The 17,233-nt window shown below is 34.5% G+C and overlaps 1 protein-coding gene and 1 long non-coding RNA gene across 4 annotated transcripts in view; both read right to left on the bottom strand.

Annotated features, from left to right (window-relative positions):
• Nucleotides 1-940: 940 nt before the first annotated feature.
• LOC117112264 (MIT domain-containing protein 1-like) lies at nt 941-9,390 on the bottom strand (the record flags this gene model as incomplete). Its single annotated transcript, XM_033255335.1, has 3 exons — nt 941-3,910; nt 6,699-6,811; nt 9,151-9,390. Coding segments are annotated over 3 exons (489 nt in total), but the record flags the coding sequence as incomplete, so codon positions are not given.
• A 1,726-nt stretch (nt 9,391-11,116) lies between these two features.
• LOC117112241 overlaps nt 11,117-17,233 on the bottom strand; it is a 24,128-nt gene continuing 18,011 nt past the window's right edge. The window contains exons 3-4 of one of the 3 annotated variants that reach the window (XR_004446002.1): nt 12,774-12,915; nt 11,117-12,207 (exon numbers count right to left, since the gene is read on the bottom strand). This is a non-coding gene — a long non-coding RNA (uncharacterized LOC117112241). The remainder of the gene's footprint in view (nt 12,208-12,773; nt 12,916-17,233) is intronic. The other 2 variants (XR_004446001.1, XR_004446000.1) reach the window with 2 other exon arrangements.

The raw sequence follows: 17,233 nt of genomic DNA, 5'->3' as shown, positions 1-17,233 counted from the left end.
ATATAGGCCTATATTGCGCGACTGGACACAATGTTTCACGAGATTTAACTTTAAAATGCACCTTATTATTTTTTTGGAGAATGTTGAAAATGGCTTTAAACAACAGTTTTCAATCTACTAAGCTTCAATTTGTCTTATTTTTAACAAACAAACAACCCTTATTCACATCTGTCTGGTAGCAGCCTATTTGTTCACTTTTAAAATTCCATATCATTCAAAAACTCCCAAGATCTAATGAAAATTTAACAAAAAATCCAAAGATACCAAGGTGCCATTAAAAATCCCAAGATCTTGGGATAAATCCCAAGCAGAGGTCACATTGTCCATCGGTGTTTTGGGAGAAAATGGCTTAAAATAACGAGCTTCTCATATACTGAAAGGCAAGTATTATAAAGGGGGTGCTATATGCTTAGAAAGAAAATTACATTCAGCGTTAAGATGCGATATTTTGCTGACCTATCTTAAAATGGACAATTCCGTTGTCCTTTTCAGAGAGTGCTGTGCGCATCAATATCTGCGACTACGTTGTTCGTTTCTGTGAGTAGTTTGTTTGTTTCTGTGAGTGTCTTTTGTTGTCTGTTTTTGCTAATACGTTGTACGTTTCTGTGAAAGTCTAACTTTGTCCTTTACAGCGTGTACGTTGTAGGTTTCTGCGAGTAGGCTGTTCATTTCTGCGAGTAGGAGAGTAGGTTGTTCGTTTGTAACTGTATTTTTGGCGGTGATTGCCTTCCATACATTTCAGCCCTCTAGCTGAAAACACAAGAAAAGCAGTGATGGGAATTGAACCGAGGTGGATGTAAAGATCTCAACGTCACACAGCAGGGAGGTATAACAATTTTTATACCTCCCTGCACACACAGTAACTACCACCATGTTTTGACTGACCCAATTAGGGCAAATGTATTATGTTTAACATACTTTTAAAAATACATGCAAATTAGCAAGGAATGTATTTAATTTGTTCTAATGTTCAATTTAAACAAACCAAGCAATTCAATTACTACATTTTATTGCTCAAGATTAATAGTCCAACACAGAAAAGGCCTGAAATAACTGATCTTAAACTTTTGTGTTCTTACAATACAAGTTACAAGATATATACTCATTGGTCATTGTGCACAACTTGATTCACATGAAATTTGGTTTCCAGATGCATCATTATTTAATATCACTTTATTGCAAACAACAATAAGGAAACGTAATACAATCCTAGATCATGGCCCAGATGAGGCACACGCAAGGAGAAACGGAGAACAACAATGAGAAAAGTACAAAAATCGGTAATTTAAAAATATACCTATAAGAAATTATAACAATCCTATTTTAGTCAGTTATAAAATATGGAGGATTAATCCAGGATGGTTCGTTTTTCGCATAATATATACTAAAGGAAGAGATTATGGTAAGTTTAGAAATATTGTCACAGAATTTTTTTAAATTAATTGGGTTATTGCACATTTTAAAAATTGTTTTAATTGTTTTTATATTGCGGGGAGAAATACATCCACGAGAACCCACCTCAAAGCAAATCAGTTGGACATAATAGCCGGAGTCAAATGTTTGTAAAACAAATAAAATCCTAAACTAAAATACATAAATCAAAAACATATTGCAAACGACGGAACTTTATCTACTATACTTGAAGGCTAAGTCAAACTACAAGCATATTACTATACACTATAGTCAGTTACTTTATCCATGCTGTTACCTTTTCCTAATGTCAAAAACAATTTCTTTGGTCTTATTTTGGGTTTAATTTAGAAACAAATGAAATCTTAAACTACAACACATAAATCAAAAATATATTGCAAATGATGGAACCTATACTATTGTACATGAAGGCTAAGTAAAACGTCAAGCATATAAAACTACACTATAGTCAGTTACTGTATCCATGCTGTTACCTTTTCCTAATGTCGAAAACAACTTCTTTGGTCTTATTTTGGGTTTAATTTAATAAAGTTTTGAGTACACCAAGTTTGGAATTTCTTAACACATTGTCATATACAATCAGCATTCTTTATAAAACCAGTAATTGTGGTATCATCTGCATATCGAATTACATAGCAATATAAATCTTTAAAAAAGTTAGCGTTCAGGAGAATATTATAAGTGAAAGCACACAGCCTTGTGGAGCGCCAGTTGGTGTGTAGAGTACCAGAGGAAATGTTGGCTGTGTTGACTGTCAGAGATCCATTAGATAAGAAATTGCCAATCCAAAGCGATAGATGTGGATTGATGTTCAGATTAAGGAGCTTATTAAGGAGAGTGTTGAAAGCAGAACAGAAGTCAAAATAATAAAGGTGCAGACGCAAGACTTAAGCTTGTCAAGGTGTGAATAAACTTTAAGAAGCAATGCGATGAGAGTCACTTACTCCCCTGTTTTACGATATGCAAATTGAAGATGGTCAAGTAACTTAGAACAATCCTTAATCATTAAGTTCTGCTAGGTTTTCTTTTTTTTTTTTTGATTGAGTTTGGTGAAGTGAAAATATGAGAAATAGTACTGTACATGCTTTAATTGGTGGTGAGGAGAGACCCTCTGGACCTGCAGATTTTCCTTTCTTAAGTTTGCTATAAAAGCTGCTCTAACATCATTTTCATAAATCCTGATATTATCTATTTGATTTCAATTACATTTTTAATAAATTATTTACATTAGACATTTCATTACTAAAATCAATTTTTGTTTAGATAACCTTCAATTACATTTTAATAAATTATTTACATTAGACATTTCATTACTAAAATCAATTTTTGTTTAGATAACCTTTGTGGTTATTTTCTGTAGTAATTTAAATAATGATGAAAATCTTTATTAATAATTTTTAAAAGTCAAACATTCATCAAAACTAAAACTATTTTACCACTACCACCAAAAAGTATTTTATATAAAGTTTAAAATTATGTGATTTTTTTTTCATTCAGTCTTTTTTCTCATTCAGTCACATTTTGAAGATTGCTCCAGTATTGCATCCCCCCGCCCCCGTCGGGAGAAGCCGTAAAAACTCTCCCGGTAAAACCCTACCAGGGATTTTATATTACAGGACTGACTGAGGTTCTCGTCGGCCCCTTGGTTCAGGACCCTACGGTCAGCAAATTTCTGTATCAACCGCAGAATTGTTCAGAGACATAATTTTGTAACAAACTGTAGTCAAAATATTTCCCACACAATTTGGTAATACTGTACATATATCAGCGAAATTTGTTAGGAAAGGAATCAGTTTATTGCAGTTAATAGTGAATCTGAAAAAGTGGATCTTCATTTTTTCCCTGAGAATACATGATTTCAGGTCGTCCACACCAACCTTTTCACTCTGGCATGAGCTGGCAGTGTGTACTCATATTGACCTTTATTTTATCAGGCAGTGCTTTATAAAACGACATTTTCACAGTGTTAGTGCACGTACTGTAGTTGGTATACATAATGTTACCATATTGTAAGTACTGTAGATGGAAAATATTTGTAAGAGGGCCAAGGGCTACAAAGGTCAAAAATAGTAAACATAATACTTTATATAGGCATTACATTTAAGCCTGAAATTTTGGTCCTTAAAGTGTGAGAGCACGAGACAGACCCCATGTGTGAGACTTGGTAGGTGTTATGTTTCCAGAACCTTCTGGCGTGGAATTACTTAGAATAATCTTAGCTTAAGCTGGGCACATACTGCACCAACATATCAGTCGGGCACCAACATATCAGCCGTTCAAGTTCGAATGGGGCGAATACAGAAAAGCCGGGCTTACACTGCACTCCTCCGGCTATGCTTGTATCTAATGAAATATATTAATTGTTGTCTCGTGGCACTTCCTCAAGTCCATATCACAACAGCCAATGGAATGTCTTGATTCGGTTGGCTTGAAATAGTCTAAACCACGCCCAATCTTAACAGTCCATCCATTATCTAACCTATAAAAAAAAACACACATTCAATTTATTGATATTTAGAAAAAAAATAACCATGAGGCATAAACTAAATTAAATATTTTATTTAGTAGTTCCTTAAAGTTAAAAGAAAATTAATTATTATTAAATAAATATTCGTTCTCGTGCGAAACCTCTCTATTGGTGATGGACCGTTCACTCCCGAAGAGTACCAGAGCCAAAGCCTCAATTAAGCAAGGCAAGAGTGCTGGACCAGAAAACATTCCTTCTCAAGTTTTGAAGTCCTGTTACCTTGATGACAGCATTCTGGGATTGTGCAATAGCACCCTTATCAACAATGAAAAAACCAAGCAAGTGGTCACTTTCACACATAATACCTGCTCCTAAAGCTGGTAATCTTTCTAACTGACAACTATCGTAGAATCAGTGAGTAGAATCATTTACACTAGACACGATTACAACACAACGACATATCATCGAGTAGTTTGTATTATGTTGTCCTGTCGTAATCGTGTCTAGTGTAAATCAGGCTTTACCTGTATCATCACAAATCTCTGCAATTGTATGATTGTGAATCGCCTGAAAGACTGGATTGGATTGGATTGGATTTATTCGGTGTAAACACCAAGGATAGCCCACGAAAGTCTAGAAGAAGACTTATTTCCAGTGGGGTCCTTCTGGTGGTGATTGTGCCGTACACCGGGAGACAATCCCCTACACTTTTCCGAAGAGTGTACTGCGTTCTTTAACGTGCACATGGGCCATAATGCACACGGGACCAACGGCTTAAACATCTTATCCGAAAGACGGTGCGCTATTGTAACTTGTATTTCAGCCCTCTAGCTGAAACACAAGGAGAGGCAACAATGGGAATTGAACCGGGGACCTAGAGATCTCCACGGTTCAGCGCACACACAGCGGCTACCACCAGATTAGCCGCCTGAGCTAAGCTGCTCTCCAATTTTGAAAGAAATTCTGTATCCTTTAAGAATCCATCATCATGGCCCGATGTATGGAATCAAATGCTTCTGAAAGTCACCATCAATCTCAAGCTCAGAACTAAGCAAAACAGGTTTCGGCCAGAGAGAATAACCGTGACTTAGATATTAGCTGTCCAGTGTATCATCGAAGAAGCAAGGTAAAACAATTCTCCCTGCTGTATTGAAATCGACTTTCAGAAAGCATTTGATTCCATACATCGGGCCATGATGATGGATTCTTAAAGGATACGGTATTTCTTTCAAAATTTCTCTGTGCCATCGAATCCACATACGCTAACACTAGCGCTAAAGTGGAACATCTGAGTACTGGAAGGTGACACTCCTGCACCTTTCCTAATCATCATCTCAACCTGCAACTACCTTGTTCGTCTTCTTCATGACCTGTGCTCTGCAGCTGACAAAAGTCGCAATGTTGTCACGATCGTACTCATGGACTTCAATAAAGCGTTTGATCTTATCGAACACAATATCTTAATTAACAAAATCATCAATATTGGAGTCCGTGGGTCGACTATCCCATGGATTTGTGACTTTCTCAGCTGCAGAGAACAATGTGTCAAGTATAACAACACTTTATCTAAGTTTATATCTCTTAAGGGTGGTATACCTCAAGGCACAAAACTTGGACCACTTGGTTTCCCAATTTTAGTAAATGATGCAGGGCAGAGCACATACTAAATATCTGAAATACAATGATGATTTAACTTTTTATGAAAATAGATCCATTAGCCAACAAGGCATTTTACAATATGATCTCAATGTATTTTACGATTGGTATGCTAAAAACTCTCTACAACTCAACCCTAAAAATTGTCAAGCACTACAGGTCTGCTTTGCAAAAAACCCACCAATTATACAACTTTGCTTTGATGGCAAATCGATTACTGTGGTTGATAAAACTGTAATATTAGGCGTTACAAATGGAATGACCAAGTTAACAATAGTGTTACTAAAGGCCAACAGGAAACTGTTTATGCTCCAAAATCTTAAAAAGTTTGGATTTGATAACTCTGTACAGTCTATAAAGGATACATTAGACCAATATTAGAATAATGCTGATGTTGTGTGGCACCCAGGTCATCACTCAAGATTTAAGTAACACCATTGAAGTGATACAGAAAAGAGCATGCCATATTATCCTAGGCAGAAATTTCAACTCTTACGAACATGCTCTGGGCCTTTGTAAACTCGATCTGCTCTCTGAAAGGAGGGTGGCACACTGTATCAAATTCGGAAAGAGTCTCACTTCAACATCACATTCTTTTGATCTTGTACCATGCACTCGATACCACAGCCACAATAAAAACCTCCGCAATGGTAACAAAATCACGCAATTTAGCACAAAAACCAATAAATTTTTTAATAGCCCAATCCCTTATTATATCCGATTACTCAATGATATATAATTTATACAGTAATATTACCTTTGATGATTTGAGTGTGCCACCCTCCTTCTCGATTGGTGCTACTAATTTTCGGTTCAATTTGCAGATTTTTCCTTTGTGTTTTGATATTTTTATATCTGCATTTTTTATATATTGCCGTTTGTTATATACAAGCAATTTGGCTCATTGGGCCACCATTTCTAATACTGGCATGTGTTTTATCAATACAATAAATAAAGTGAAAGTGGGTATCCTTGGTTACACCAAATAAATTCAATTCAATCTAATCCACTCCAACCGTGATGGGTGCAGACCCTTGTCAGGAAAATTCGACCCTTGGAGGACCCTTCGTGGGGAAATCTCTGGCACCGCCACTGACCACCCTGGCATTTCAATGATCATTCCCACTAACGTCAACCTACATACCTTATTGCTCTATCATGTAATGTTGATGAATAACGTACAATTAAATTCACACGATATTGCGTTAAACTTCCTTTCAATTCTTCTAAAGCACTCTTTTGCTGATCCACACATTTCTATAAAATATAACGGAAAATAAAAGAAAATTTAAAAAAAATAATATTTAAGCAATTATATTCAGGCTTTTAGTACACTATGGGCAATAGAAGACAAAGGAGCCATTATTTCCTGAAAAAACAAAATGTTGAAGGAAATAGAGTAATGACTCCTAAGGCCTATTTCAGTGTACCAAATTACTTGACTATACAATTACATCACTTTTTCTATGGCCCTAATCAAACTGCTGGTTGTAGAGCGGTTGCTATATACTGTAAATCAAACTTCTTTTGGTTGCCGTTTTATAACAAGGTATACATTTTGAATGATTCATAGATTCATGAGCAGGGGCGGATTTAGTGGAGGACCGCCCCAGCCACCCCCCCCCCCCTTTTCAGAGGTTAAAAAAGAAAAAATAAAGAAAAAAAGAAAGAAAAAGAAAAAACGATAGCCCAGAACGCCTCAAATGTTATTTTCGGGTGTCTAAGACGCAGAAATTTTGCGGGCGCATGCCCCCAAACCTCTTATTTCGGTGTTGTCTCGATCGGCCCAAATTTCGGGCCCGCCTTTCAGTCCCTCCTTTTGGACATCTCTGGATCCACCCCTGATGAGTCTAAGTTTGATTTGATTTACATTTCCATTCAGATTAAAAAAAGTGTTTTGAGAGCGGTCTCACCACATCCCTCGCTGACTATAAGGTGATCTCTGTTGATTTCGAGGTAAATATAAATATTAAATACTGTCCCAAAGTCATTTTGTTGCAATTTCTGTAATATTTAAATTATTGGACAAACTTAAATCGCTGAATTGTAAAATAAAATGTTTCTTTTGACTATGATGGCCAATGAGTCAGAAAAATGTTGTTTGTATGACTCTCTAGTCTAGTGCCTGTCTCTTATACACATCTAGATGTGTATAAGAGACAGGAACTAAGCAAAACAGTTTTCGGCCAGAGACCCAGACCTCTTATTTTGGTGTTGTCTCGATCGGCCCAAATTTCGGGCCCCCCTTTCAGTCCCCCCTTTTGGACATCTCTGGATCCACCCCTGATGAGTCTAAGTTTGATTTGATTTACATTTCCATTCAGATTTAAAAAAGTGTTTTGAGAGCGGTCTCACCACATCCCTCGCTGACTATAAGGTGATCTCTGTTGATTTAGAGGTAAATATAAATATTAAATACTGTCCCAAAGTCATTTTGTTGCAATTTCTGTAATATTTAAATTATTGGACAAACTTAAATCGCTGAATTGTAAAATAAAATGTTTCTTTTGACTATGATGGCCAATGAGTCAGAAAAATGTTGTTTGTATGACTCTCTAGTCTAGTGCTATAGGCCTGTGTTCACGCGATGAGGCTATGCAAACATCAGTTTATTTCACTCCATTTCAAATCTAACCATCAAAATATTGACGTTTATACAGAAATATTTACCAAGGCTTTTCGATAAGTTATTTTATGATGAAATGTACAAGTAAATAAATTTGAGGAGTTTTTAAAAATGTCGAAATTTATTAGAGCGGAGGCTTATTATTGTGTGAAGAAAATGCCACATAGTGGTTTGTTTTGATTTTATACCCACCTTAGAACTCAGCCCCACCATGGTTTTGGCTGAGGTAAAAAAATTTATGATTCGTAAAGCATATACAGGTCATAATAAAATACAAAAAGAATAAAATCGTTCATAGTCGAAATTGTGCACTTTTGAGTTAGTAAAAATATTGGCCTAAAAGCGCTTCCAATTTTAACAACGTAGCCTCTGACAACCGTTGCACCCATAAAATCAATGGAGTTGTTAGTGAGATGGGTACGAAATGTACCAACAACTGCGTTTTTACTTGGTTTTGGTCCAGAAACATGCACTGCACTTGGAAAAGAGCACAAGTGAACACACAAAATTCATGACAGTCATGCATAATTGTTGTTTCCCCTCGACTTGAAAATTTTGATTTTTTAACTATAGAAGATTGGCAAAAAGTGGGGGGAATAACTGACTTGATGTCCCCCTACCTTGAAAAGTTGGGGATGTGTCCCCCGTCCCCCACCGATCGGCGCCCATGTATAAAGTCAATCACCCTGTTATCTCATAACAATGTCTTGCAAGATCTTGCCTAGGAAGATCTAAGCTTCATTCGTGTTAACCAGCGCAGTAGAGCAAGATTTGTTGGTTCGCTGTATGCATTCAAATCTTGGTCTACATGTAGCAACAAACTATTCATCGCGAATTAAAATCACCTAAGACGTCATAGATCCCTGTCACTATACCCAACAGCTCAACCTCTGGCAGAGTCCCTAAACCTAAGCAGCATAATATCATTACTTTTATTTTATTATTATTCTAAAATAAAAATCTTCCAAACCTCATCTTGGCCTGTTGTAAGAACTATTTTCTTCAGTGATGGGCACTTTTTAATGACAAGCTCACAAAACCGTACAAAGTTCAGAATCTGATGGTTAATCCTTACATAAGGGTCATCAACCTCGATACGATGGACACTCTTGTCCAGAAACCGGCCAAATACGTGCTTGTAGCTGTGACCTGTTGAATCGTCATTAATCTGAATCTCCTCATGAAATTTTTCAGCTTTTCCAGCTTTCCAGCAAATTTAAAAACAAAATAAAAGACTTGTTATCTTTACTTCACAATATCAGTATTATTTAACTATTTGAGTAGTATTGCCTTCTATCGACCGTATTCTTAAAACGAACTTTAGTCAAACTTGGAACTAGAACTTCATCAGTCCTAGTTAATTTTAAGTTGCTGTCTGTGGTTTTTTTAAATATTATTTTGTTATTTTTAATATTTGTGCATATATATTAAAAACTGTGAAAAATTAATGAAATAATACAGTAGTAATAATAATTTTTAATGCTCCAGTATCTGTATTTAACTTTCAAAAATAACAATAATAATAATAATGACAATAATAACATAATCGAAGGTATGGGGTTCAAATCTCACACTTATTATTATTTCTATTATTATTTTATTATTATTTGTGCATCTTAATATCTTTCATATTTTTTTAAATGTTTCATATATATGCACAAATAAAAAAATAGCAAAATTATTTAAAAAAAAGAATAAACTAAAAGTGAGATTTGAACCCCATACGTTCGATTATCTTTACACACAAAACATGCCCCTTTACCGCTCGGCCACATTTCACCTGATACATATAGCCAGTAACATTGTAACCCTGTAATACAACAACCAGTGGATACAAAGATATGACACGACAGCAGGGTGAGGGTTTGTTATCTCAGATTATCTTGTTTATGGTTGATTTGAGTTAGCAAATTTATAAAGTTATAGAGATATGGTCGGTTAAACACGCAAGGTATCACCAATTAGATAAAATTTCGTTAACATGTATCTCACTAATTATAAAGGCCTAGAGCAAACATTTTTTATTTCTGATCGGTTCTCATGGGTCTTAACCACACACTAAAATTTGAACAAAATCCGAGAGATTATTGCCAATTTTTATTTTAGTTGATTTAATAACAATAACAATAATAACAACAATAATAATTTTGGCTTATTATAATAGTGCATGATTTGACATGGAATTACCCATATTCAGACTACTGTTCTAACATACTGTAATTTAAATGTTCCTATATATTTGGCTACAGAGCATCATTTATCTGAATAATGATAATATTCTCAAAATATTGTGTTCTCTCCAAGTAAATAAGAATGTATTTTTACTTTTGGATGTGTTTTTGTTTACCTGTTTATGCACTGCTTTATGCAAACTACATAATATTTTTTTGATATACGATATAGTATTATAAATATTATCATTATTGTATCATCATTATTATTTTATTAATATTCATGTTGCATTTTGGTTACGTTACCTTTCTTTTGTTCTTCAACAGCTTTCTTTAATTTTTCTACTCTTGTCTCAAACTTTTCTATTTTTTCTCGTATTTCTGTCTTAACGGCATGATTTTTTTCTTCTGTTAAAATATTTGAAAACCAATGATATAATACAGAAGTAGAATTCAGGATCATTAATTATTTACGCCATGGCTAGAGATACGGTACCGTATTTCTACCTCAATTTGCTAAAGGTATGGCAAATGGCATTACATTACCATCACCCAATAAAAGCCAGAATGTGTGTGACGTCATCTTTCAAGACCGGCATTGCAGATCGCCCACCGTGTGAGATGGTGTGAGGTGAGAGCTGTGACTTGCGAAAGCACTTGGCTTAGCAATGGCGTTCCATATTACTTATTTGCATGGCGTCTCATAGTATACTTTTTCTCGGATTAGGGACTAGATAAACATTGAGGATTTCGCACAAAATCTTGGGGCCACATGTTATTATTAAAACGCTCCTGATTGGCTAACCACCTGGATAATTTAAGCACGCTATTGGTTACACCTTGCATAAATTCATGCTAAATGTGCTTCACCTCGGTCTGATCATTATTATTTTGAGAAAGATACGCCTACAGTATTGATTTTATCTCTCTCATCTTAGCAATCAGTATCAAATGTTTTTTTAAAAATAAATATATTACTCTTGCACAGTGGGTAAGTATGCAACTCAGTTTAAAAATGGATAACACTAGACAAAATAAATATTAACAATCTATTATTATTTGGTCATACATAAAACAAATACACAAAAAAGGAAAACATGATCAATCCATGTAATTATGATCTACATAGCTATCAGATTTATTTTGCAATATATTAATAATTATATCTAATCTGTAAAAAGAGGCTACACTGCATGAATAAACAATTTACTTATGAATACTGTTTATTATTACTTCACACACAATTAAAACTAAGCACTGAATTTGGATTAATATACACTGCTGTCATGGTATTTAAAAATGATTGTAGATATAATGATTCTATATTTCAAACTTTATTTCTTGATCATATAATGTTTTATCATATACATAATGATACATTTCAGTGCTTCAGCAAAAAAAAAAAATGGTTTTCACTGATTTACAGACATTTACTATAGAGGAAGGGTTATGAATAAATTATCATATGATTAAAATAAAAACAGTACTTGGTTTGGTCTACAGGATTTGGTGCTTCTCTACCAGGTGGCAAGTCTATCACTTTTCATTATCAAATCACCTTCCATGATTTGCAGAATATTTGTTTTCATCTAATTTGAATTACTGTGTATTATATATGCTGTATTGTCCAGTTCATTCAACTGACACACCTACTGTATATGCATTAGCATTTCAATGTCTATAGCAAAGAGATATATCCTTCATTGAAGTTAGTGGCGATCAGCTGATCAAGTACCCGGCCGACTGGACTATTCCCAGAATCGCCATTCCAAACACAGAACAGAATCTTCATTATTACGAGGTCTTGACTGCATCCAATTAAAGTTTAGGGACATTTTTTTCTTTATGTATAAGACCTGCAAAAAAAGCATAAATACTGTAAACATTAAACAATAATCTTTATCAATTTTAATCACAGTTATCAACAATAATTTACTTGTCTAAAAGGCATTTTTGAAAATATCGTATTTGATAAACCTCTAAAATAAAAACAAAATAGGCATTTTATAAATGTTATCGTACAGAAATTATAAAATAATACATTATTATTATTATGAAGAGCTTGTCCAAATATGTCCATATATCTATGTACCACTGAGTAGATTCAGAGCTTTTTCTGGATATCTGGCGCAATAAAATTCCGTCGACTGATTGATTGAAAACTGAAGAACAAGTACCCTCTACCAGAAGTTACAATAACGAGGGGGTGGTGGGTTATTTGATTAAATAAGTAAGGTGTATTACTGCACTAACAATCACATAAGCAATATTAAAAACTGTAATTTAAAAAATGACATCCAGAATTTTCCTAAATTCATTTGCCAAACAAAGGCCTCATTATTTTTTTTTTTATCTACATCACTATATTTTAATTTTAACAATAAATAAAAGTTAAAATCAAAGAATTCTAAGATTGACGCACCTTTACGTCAGAACAGGCACTGTCGGTACCATCATCATCTAGGCACAGTGCCAGTCTAACTCCTTTCCACCACCACCAGCAGTAGCAGATGGTGAGTGTGTACTGGTACATGTTTCGCCTACAACGTCGGCGGAGGGTTCTACTAAATACCACACGGACCACACAGATGCAAAAATGATAAAAATATTACCACATGAGAGTAGAACACTGCTTAATAATCAATAGAAAGCAACTTTTAGAACGATAATTGTCAAAATTCCGTTAAAAAATCGATGTATGTTGTTTTTGTTTTGTTGGGTTTTTTTTGTCGTGCCTCGGTAAGTAATGCGTTGACATTGTGAATCTATAACGTATTGACGTGTCAGCAGAAACGCATTCAGCCATGACATTCTTGAGTAGATATTTGATGAAATGTGTTATAATTTAAAATGTATTATAAATAAATATATTTTTGAATCTTGAATCTGTTTATTTATATTTTACTCATATCCTAATGGAATCTAATTCTTAACTTCAGATATATTGGTTGTCCTGAATCTATTTATTTATAATATATTTTACATTAATGCAATCTCCTTTAATCAATTGTTGTACACTGAAACATATTATTAAAAAAGCAACAATTAAAAAACCCACCTTTATTTCAATCTTATTTGCAAGAACTGTATATATTTTTTAAATTTTCCATTTTTGTAATATACATAATTTAAATAAATAAGGCCTATTACATTATAATAAATAATAATATGATAATAATTATGTGATAATGATAATAATAAATAGTACAATTTTGTATATTACTTATAACATAATAAAGTAGTAATTTTAACAACAAATACTATTAATTTTTCCTTCTTATTATTTACAATTTTAAAGTTCATTAGCCTTTATGTGGTGTGCCTTGAATATTTTAAAATAATAGTCTCTCCATGAAATATAACATACGTAGTGAGTGTAGTAGGCCTATTTAAAAGATCATGGTTTAACGCGTTTCTGCAGACGTCAATGTGTTAGAGATACTCAATGTCAACACACCCTTCTGTTAAAAAATAGTCAATTTTTACCATAATTCAGACAACTATCACTATAAAAGGTGGTTTTTATTTATTATCAAGCCGTTTTCTACTCTCGTGTGGCAATATTTTAATAAGTTTTGTATTCGTGTGTTCTTGTGTGATTCTGTGTGGTGTTGTGTGGTCCGTGTGGGATTTAGTAGGACTGCCAGCGGATATGAGGCTTCTCCTCAGTTAGTGATCACGTAATCCTGCCCCTGGCTGCCCTGTTGTACGCGAATCGATTGCATATATCTGTAATTTTTTTATATTTACTTCAACTTTTCCATCCGATTGGAAAATTGCAAAAGTAACCCCTCTATTTAAAGAGGGAGATAAAGCAGATGCAAATAATTATAGACTAATTTCTGTGCTGCTGCCTATAATCTCTAAAATTATTGAACGTGGAGTTCACAATCAAGTATATGAATATCTGCCTAATAATAACATTCTAAATCTATCCCAATCTGGTTTCAGAAAAAAACATTCGATAAACACAACCCTCTTGTATGTCTCAGATTACATTCTAAAAAATCATAACAATGGAAAAGCAACAGCTGCCATATTTTTAGATTTAAATAAAGCATTCGATACAGTAAATCATAAGCTGCTTCTAGAAAATTAAGGGAGATTGGAATCCGTGGTAATGTTCTAAAATGGTTCACTTCATATTTAAGTTGTAGATCCCAAGTTGGTTGTATAAATTCTATTCTCTCAGACTCTAAAAACATTAATATTGGAATACGCCAGGGTTCCATTTTAGGACCTTTACTGTTTATTATTTACGTAAATTCTCTTCCTAATGTTGTTTCTTGTAAAGTGTAATGTATGCCGATGATACCACTCTTTTATGTAGCTCCTCTCACCCTATCACACTCCAACATGAATTCGATTCAAACTTTAACAAAATATCTAAATGGTTAAAGTTTAATCAACTAACTCTCAATGTTAATAAAACTAAATTTATGATTTTTGGTACTACTCACATTCTTAATCATTTTAAAGATATTTCCCTTGTCCATAATGGGGATTGCATAGAAAGAGTGGAATCATTTAAATATTTGGGTGTAATTTTTGATTTTTGATCCTCAATTGACATGGAAGGATCATATAAGTCGTATTGCATCAAAAGTATCAAAACGAATTGGTGTCATACGTCGCATCAAATATTACTTGCCTTACACCAGACGCTTACTATGATTGCAAATGCCCTTGTGATGCCAGTTTTTGATTACTGTAGTTGCATTTGGTCGCATTGCAATATACAATATTTAAATACTCTGCAAATTTTATTAAATAGACTAGGTAGAGTTGTACTTTCTGTTAATATAATGACTCCTATAAATGAAATAATGAACACACTTAAATGGAAGATGAAAGATGGAGAAATCAGTTGCTCATAATTATTTATAAGTGTCTACTATGGGGTGCCATACGCAGCAAAAGTCCATGTTAAAATCAAAATGTAATTGCAAAATTCAATGTCTGATTTATCAAAACGTAGGCGTAAATTTTTCAAAATGTAGATCTATTTTCCCAAAATGAAGTTATAATTTTTGAAAACGTAGTTCAAATTTTCCAAAATGTAGTTCTAATTTCTTTAAAATGTAATTCAAATTCAAAACGTAGGTCTAACTTGATCAAACGCCCTCTCCAAATTCTATTCCAAAACGTAAATCAAAAACCAGCCTGGTTTGAAATGCATTTTACAACAACACTAGAACATGGACTTTTGCTGTTTATGGCACAGACACACAAAATGTAAATCAAAACTAGTCAGCCAAGCGTGACATGGGCCTGTTCCATTAATGATGGGGGAATCATTTTTCACTGCAGTCCAATGCCGTGAACAACGCTTCCCAGTGCGTCTGCTAATTTTTAATGGTCAGGGTACCGCGATCACGAGCCCTATGCTAAGCATTATAGGCAAGGCTTATGTGGGTTGGGATTTGCAACAAGGTCTTGGACTAGGCCTCTATACTATAGTAGGAGGTCTAGTCCTAGTCTAGGCCTATAATATACGGTAGTAAAATTCTGTATAAGTAGTCATATGATTACATTGTACCAAGATCGATATTAACGATCGCATTTATTTTTCATTGAAAATAAAAAGAAAACTTTATATAATTTAACTTAAGGATTTTAAAATATTCCAAACCTGTACGCTTAAAAAAAAAATAAAATAAATAAAGTTAACTTAAAACACAAACAACAGGATAGGATATAAAGTTTGAGAGAATAATTGTTATACTGTACTGTATTTCTGAAGTGCCATTCGTTTTGGGGTTGCTACAATCAAGAGTTACAATCGATCCAACAAAGGAAAGCACTACAGTATCTATTTCCTTACATTCCCAAAAGGAGGATGCTATTTAAAATTTGCTGGAGATTGAAAAATTAACTGTGTGATCAATCTGCAAAGCAGATTGATCACAAAATCAGAAGCATGATCTCAAACATCAGAACCCAGCTTTAATTGTTTAAAACTGTCTGGGCCCCATTGAATGAAACTACGGTATTATAGTTTATATTATATTTTCTTAAAGTACAATGTCGGGGCCGTCCGCGCCTGGGGCCCTGGCGCTCTACTATATTATAGGCCTAGACTAGGACCAGGCCTCCTACTATAGTATAGAGGCCTAGTCCAAGACCTTGTTGCAAATCCCAGCCCACATAAGCCTAGCCTATAATGCCTAGCATAGGGCAGGGCCGTAGGCAGGATTTTCGATGGGGAGGTGCGTTTTGCAACCGAAGTGGACATTACGATGGGCGACTGCCTAGGGGTCCCCGTGAGGGTGGGGCGAATCTTCTGGAAGCTCTGAAAAATTAGCATTTTGAGGGCCTTTTTTAATGGATTTCTAAAATCCATAATTTGTAATATCACGATTTAAAATTTCATTCATTTGAGTATTGTCTAGGGACCTACAGTAAAAGCAGGAGAAATAGAGGGTGGGGGTGAAGGGAGGAACTTGAGACAGAAGGTCAATACTACCTCAGCCCCACCATGACTGGGGCTGAGGTAAGAAAATTTATGATTATGGCACTTCAAAATGCCCTGAAAGGGGACTCTCAGACAAACTTCAATTATGATTTTTCTTTTTTCTCCATTTTCTTTTATAATTTTAGGGGGTTCTTCTCCCTTGAATCCACCACTGTGAAATTATAATTTTTCATGTTCTTTACATCTGTAGGCCTACAGATGACATGGATCAATCTGCAATCACTGGAGCTGATAATTTCAGCACATTATTAAAAATCAACGGGTAGAAGAGCGGGCAAAAAATGTAATGCATACTATAGCATTTCGCGATAATTAAGAACGATTTTAGTGAAATAATAGGTTTTAAAAGTAAACTTTTTGAAATTGGGTGGTCCAGGGGCAGAGGCCTGGAGGGGGTTTGTGAGAAA

This window comes from Anneissia japonica, unplaced genomic scaffold (assembly GCF_011630105.1).
Source record: "Anneissia japonica isolate Jap-2015-1 unplaced genomic scaffold, ASM1163010v1 scaffold1537_len634075_cov158, whole genome shotgun sequence".
NCBI classification, from domain to species: Eukaryota; Metazoa; Echinodermata; class Crinoidea; order Comatulida; family Comatulidae; genus Anneissia; species Anneissia japonica.
This window is presented reverse-complemented; position numbering and strand designations above follow the sequence as displayed.